General features: G+C 42.7%; 1 protein-coding gene across 1 annotated transcript; it reads right to left on the bottom strand.

Annotated features, from left to right (window-relative positions):
* Positions 1 to 870: 870 nt before the first annotated feature.
* Positions 871 to 4815, bottom strand: LOC123084640 (putative disease resistance protein RGA4). The gene is made up of 5 exons (XM_044506126.1): positions 4513 to 4815; positions 3188 to 4419; positions 3085 to 3156; positions 2273 to 2797; positions 871 to 2011 (listed from the first exon to the last, which is right to left on the bottom strand). The coding sequence occupies exons 1-5, from the start codon at positions 4813 to 4815 to the stop codon at positions 871 to 873; spliced, it is 3273 nt and encodes a 1090-aa protein (XP_044362061.1).
* Positions 4816 to 5598: the final 783 nt, after the last annotated feature.

Raw genomic sequence — 5598 nt, 5'->3', positions numbered from 1 at the left:
TGATTTGACCTTTAACAGAAAAACACATATTCATTTTTTGCAGGTTTTATTCCGAGCTACTGCGTTGATCCGTATGTGGTCCTTACTCACTCCCATGGAGGCCAGGGAGCGTTTGGTTATTGGATCTGTCCGGTGGGAGATGGTAGCACGGGATATCTTCAACCGGCTTGGATGGCGGTCATGTAATAGGATAGACAATTAGTTTACCTATCTTTGTTTTGTCAGCCGGTTGTGGCTTTTGGGCCTTGTGTTCCTGGCGTTGTGGCTCTTTGTGAGCTCGCCGTTATTTTGTCTTCAGACTTTACGACCGTGTTGAACAACTTTATTTATATATTTATATGGCCGTATGCATCGTTCTGATGCAGAGGCCGGGGAGCCCCCTTTTTCGAAAAAAAACAGGACACTCTACTAGGTTCCTAGCCTAGCTTCAGACGAGAGTAACGACTTATTCTGCAAGACATGCATGCTTCAGGTTTTGATGGATTCGTTACATGCTGCAGTTTATACTACAAGCCTGACTCTTGACAGTTTTTTTAACACAGAAATCGTTAGTTGAAGATTGCTTGACTTTTTCTCAACAGTGCCACTATGAGTACAAGTCAATATATATGATTAATAACTGAAGTTGAGTTACAAAGTACTCTCTCCGGAAAGAAATATAGTGATCTAAACGCTCTTATATTTCTTTACGGATTGATTACTTTGCAATGTTCTTGATCAAGGTATAATTTTGAAAGAATAAGAGAACAAGGTAAAGAAAGGAGAGTATATATACCCCATTGGAATGCAAAGCCCTACAAAGCCGACATACACATGTAGCGGCGCAGGCATCCAATTTGATGCAACCAAAGCATTCAGCGCACTGGTTCATTAAACTAATCGATGTCTAATTGATTTCACCAAATTCCAGTAAACACCTCCTCTTGAGAAGGCTCCCTTCAAGTTCGGGCAATCTTTGATAGTTAGTTGCTCGAGGGCCGGGAGCTGCTGCAGGAGTCCCTCCGGTAGTGTCTCTAACCTTGGGCATTTCCAAATATCTAGCTTCTTGAGCGCAGTGACTCCATACATTCCATCTGGAAACGTCGTCAGGGTAGCACAGTCCATCACAAAGATTTCTCTCAATTTTGTCATGTTCCAAAGGTTTCTTGGCATTGACACCAGCTTGGGACAACGAGCGATGTGCAAAGTTTCAAGCGATGAGGGCAACTTTGGTACCTCCAACCATTTTCCACAATTTATAACTAAATGATTCTGGAGTCGAGGATGCTGGAAATTTTCCTCATCAGATATTGTTGATGGAAGGGAACCGGTTAAGTTGGAACAATCGAGCAAATGTAGACTTCGAAGACAATTCAGGTTTCTGAATTCTACCAATGGCCATTGTATTATATTATTGATGCTTGAAATCCACATTCTTTCAACAAAACCAAAATGTTTCCATATATTCTGTTGTATTTCTGATGCTTCAGATGAGAAAAGGCAGTCACAATTTTCTATACCTAGCTCCTTAATAAATCTGGAAGGTATTTTACTCAACTCCTCTTGAAAGCGCTCTACATTTCCACTCAAACCTGTGAGTAGCAGGCTCACATTAGAGTTACCAATCCTCGAGAAATGAAGATCTTCATGCAGCCAACCAACTCTACGTTTCATTTTAATGGATCCTTTACACTTGAGATTAGATTGCACAGACAGATTCATCAGATGGTAAAGGGGAATGTCTCTTGCTTCATTCACCAGTAGATCATCAAGCAAAGGGATCATCTTGGGCATGCTTGCTAGCATTGGGCATTCGGAAATACTGAGCTTCTTGAGCTGAGGGAATGATACAACTGCTACTTGTCCTGCCACCTCTTGGTGCCATCTCTCTAGCTTAGGCATGTTGGAAACTATCATCGTTTCCAATTTAGGAAAGAAATGTGGTGGAGAAATACATGATTCCACATTGTTAGTATCATTATTACCAACACATATACTTGTCAAGCTACCCAAACTATCCAAACTCAAGTACCTGAGAGAGGGCATTTTCGGCATGCTTGCTAGCATTGGGCATCTAGAAATTTCTATCTTCTTGAGCCGAGGGAATGACATAACAACTACTTGTCCTGCGACCTCCCAGTGCCATCTCTCTAGCTTAGGAATGTACGAAAGTATCATGGTTTCCAATTTAGGAAAGAAGGGTGGGGAAGAATTACATGATTCCCCAGTACCTGTATCATCATTACCAAGACAAATACTGGTCAAGCTAACCAAAGCACTCAAACGCAAGTACACGAGAGAGGGCAGCTGCCATAATGGTGGAAGATCCTTGCAGTTCTGGCAGCTACTGAGAGAAAGTTCACTGAGATTCTCCAATAGTGTAGAGTTGTGCATCCATGTTGACAATTTAGCACCGGTATAATTACATAGTTGTAAAGCTTCAAGCCTTTTGCCCGGACAAAGGGCTTCCAATATTCCTTCTGGATTAGTATCAAGTTCAAATCCAATATTTGTGCTATAAGATCCATACCAATCAAGTGATAATCTTTTTAAATTGTGCTTGGCGGACATATTGCCTTGTTTAGCATTTTCTGCACTATGTACTTTTCTTATCCCAGACAAAGAAAGAGCACCACCTAGATTCAAATTTTTCAGTTGAACAATTCCACGACTCGCATCACTATCAATGACATAACTTGTCAACGTCCGCAGAGAATTCAGCTGACCAATACCTCGTGGCATGTGCTCCAAACGATGACAACCAACGAGGAAGACGTGCCAAAGACTGATCATACATCCCATGCCCTTTGGCAATTTCTCAAGTTTTTGACAACCAATGAGCTTCAATGTTTTCAAACTATACAACATTGTAGTGGCTTCAGGAAGTGAAGATATACTAGAATAAGAACAATCTAGGTAGCGAAGATGCTTCAAGTTTGTCATATTTGTCTCGATTGAGAATGTCTTGAATGCTCGTACGGACAAGAATTTTGACCAGACTATACTCGGAAGATTCATAGTCCGCTTCAAATATCTTTGGATTAAGATCGTACGGGGTAGGGGAGCCAAAATTTCCTTCATGGCTGCCATAGTATTATCAGTGACATACTCAAGTGACAAATGTCGAACCTCATTTTGTAATGAACTGGAGTTTTCTTGACATGATGAAGATTGTTGCAGAATAGAGCAGTCATTTCCGCTTACAAATTCAGCGAGATCATGAATAAGATCATGCATCTTGCAAGTAGTTGGTTGGTGGATGAATTCATCTTGAACAGAATGAAAATTCCCATATCGAAGTTCAGGGCGCAATTTTTTTTGAGTCTCCACATCTTGAAGAAAACATCTCCAAACTAGCACATCAAAAATGTGTTCGCCTCTTGCTTCCGATGCAATAAAGTCATTTGCCATCCATAGCTGGATTAACGTGTCTTTCTCCAACATGCTATCCTTGGGGAAAATAGCACAGAATGAAAAGCATGTTTTTGCTTCCGATGACAAGTTATAATAGCTTAGCTGTAGTGCGGGTACAATTCCGGTAGATGTGATGATATCATCTTTCCAGACATCACTATCCAGAACAGAGAACCATTGAGTATGATGCTTCGACTGAAGTAAAGCAGATATGGTCTTGATAGCAAGAGGCAATCCCTTGCACTTATGGAGAATACTCTTAGCAACTGAAATCAATTCCCCTTGTTTTTCCACTCCGCTTCCAAATGTGCTTCTACGAAAAAGCTCCCATGATTGGTCCTCATTTAGAACAAATATCATATGTGGAGGAAGTGTGCCCATGATAGAAGCAACTCGATCACTTCGGCTTGTCACAATTATTGCACTACCTGAGCCAACATGTGAGCACAACAATGATCTCATCTCATCCCACTTCTGTCTATCTTCATTCCAAACATCATCCAACACTAGGAGGCACCTTTTCTTTCCCAACACTTCACCAAGTTTCTTCTCAAGTGCTTCCATCTCAGTCAATTCACACTTGTTCATTGTAACCACTTGTATAATAGATCGAATAATTTCTTCAATAACAAACTTGTCAGAGACACAGACCCATATGACCAACTCAAAATGATGCATCACCCTCGGATCATTGTGCACAAGTTGGGCAAGTGTAGTCTTACCAATTCCCCCCATACCAACTATGGGAAGCACCATGACATTGTTATTCTTATTGTTGTTGTCGGCGTGGTCGAGCAATATCTTCACCACTTGTTCCTTCTCATCTTGTCTGCCGACTATATCTGATTCATCAACATGAGAGTGTGTTTGTGGATGATCAATAGTTGGTGTCTCGGTAAGTTGTAGGAAGTGAAAATTGTTCATCTCGACAACCAGTTCATCTATCATCTCAAGGGCATCCTTCATCTTCCTGCTCATGGATAGACGGAAAACAACGGGACTATTGACGGTAAAGTAGCTCAGCGCCTGATATAAAAACCAATAAAACTAAAATTAAAAGGCTTATATGTTCAGATTGAGCTTATAATGACATCAGAGTGGGAAGAAGGTAGGACGAACCTTACGTGCGGTGGAGTGGCGGATATGAGCGGCACGGCGGCGCAAAGCCTCGCATCGGAAGGCATCAAGGATGTCGTCAGCTTGGTAGGCGGCAGTCTTGAGGTCCGTCATCCACTGGCGGACAGCGGGGTTGGTGCGGCTCTTGGCCTCGGCGTCCAGCATGATGCACTGGACGGCAGCGAGGTGGCGCTCCAACTTCCGGCGGGCCTTGTCCAGCCCCCACGCCCGCAGCAGCTCGCCCACCAGCGCGTCACCAACCTTGGCCGCCACGCTGCCCAGCAACGGCGCCAGGAAAGGAACCATGTCAGTGCCGGTGAGTGGCTCAAATCAATCAGTGGGTGGTCCGGTGCGGTGATCTGAAGGCGACTCTCCCGGTGTGGAGGTTAGTTCTTAACGAATTATAAGGTCGAGGGTCGTTCATGACGAATTTGAATTAGACTCCGCGTACATAAATTTGCACGTCCAGCTGCAAGGAAGCATGCTACGGCGTTCACTACGAGGCTAGCTTGCATTCCAACGCGGAAGGCGCGCTTTTTCCCATTGTTTCCTCCGCGCGGTCGATGGAATCCTTACAAATACGGCCGGGTTTACATTATTTTCTACTCCCTCTGTAAACTAATATAAGAGCATTTAGATCACTACTTTAGTATTCTAAACGCTTTTATATTAGTTTAAGGAGGAAGTACTAAGCTGGTTTCTCATACAATGACCGAGCGTCGTCTTGGCGCCCAATGCCTCCACAGATCTTAATCTTGAACCTCCACAGATCGTCTTCAGAAGACAAAAGTGTTTTGTGCCTGCGCATTTGTCACATGGAAATATGATCAGATCTTCATAACACTCAGAATAAGTGTTGTCGTCGTTGTTGTACAGGTCGAAATATGATATACAGACATTCAAGTCTGAATTAGTTTTCAAAAGTACAGTATGGATGGATGTACGTTCAGTTTTGTATCGTTGAATTCCCTGGTCCCTTGCCACCAATCAGAGGACAAGAGGTCAAACAATTAGGGCCGATTCCCATTCATCCAAAATAAGTGTTGAAATGGTCTTTTATGGATTATTCAAAAAAAATTGATAGATTCC

This window comes from Triticum aestivum, chromosome 4A, assembly GCF_018294505.1.
Source record: "Triticum aestivum cultivar Chinese Spring chromosome 4A, IWGSC CS RefSeq v2.1, whole genome shotgun sequence".
Lineage (NCBI taxonomy): Eukaryota > Viridiplantae > Streptophyta > Magnoliopsida > Poales > Poaceae > Triticum > Triticum aestivum.
The sequence above is the reverse complement of the archived record's forward strand: the minus strand, read 5'-3'. Positions and strand labels throughout refer to the sequence as shown.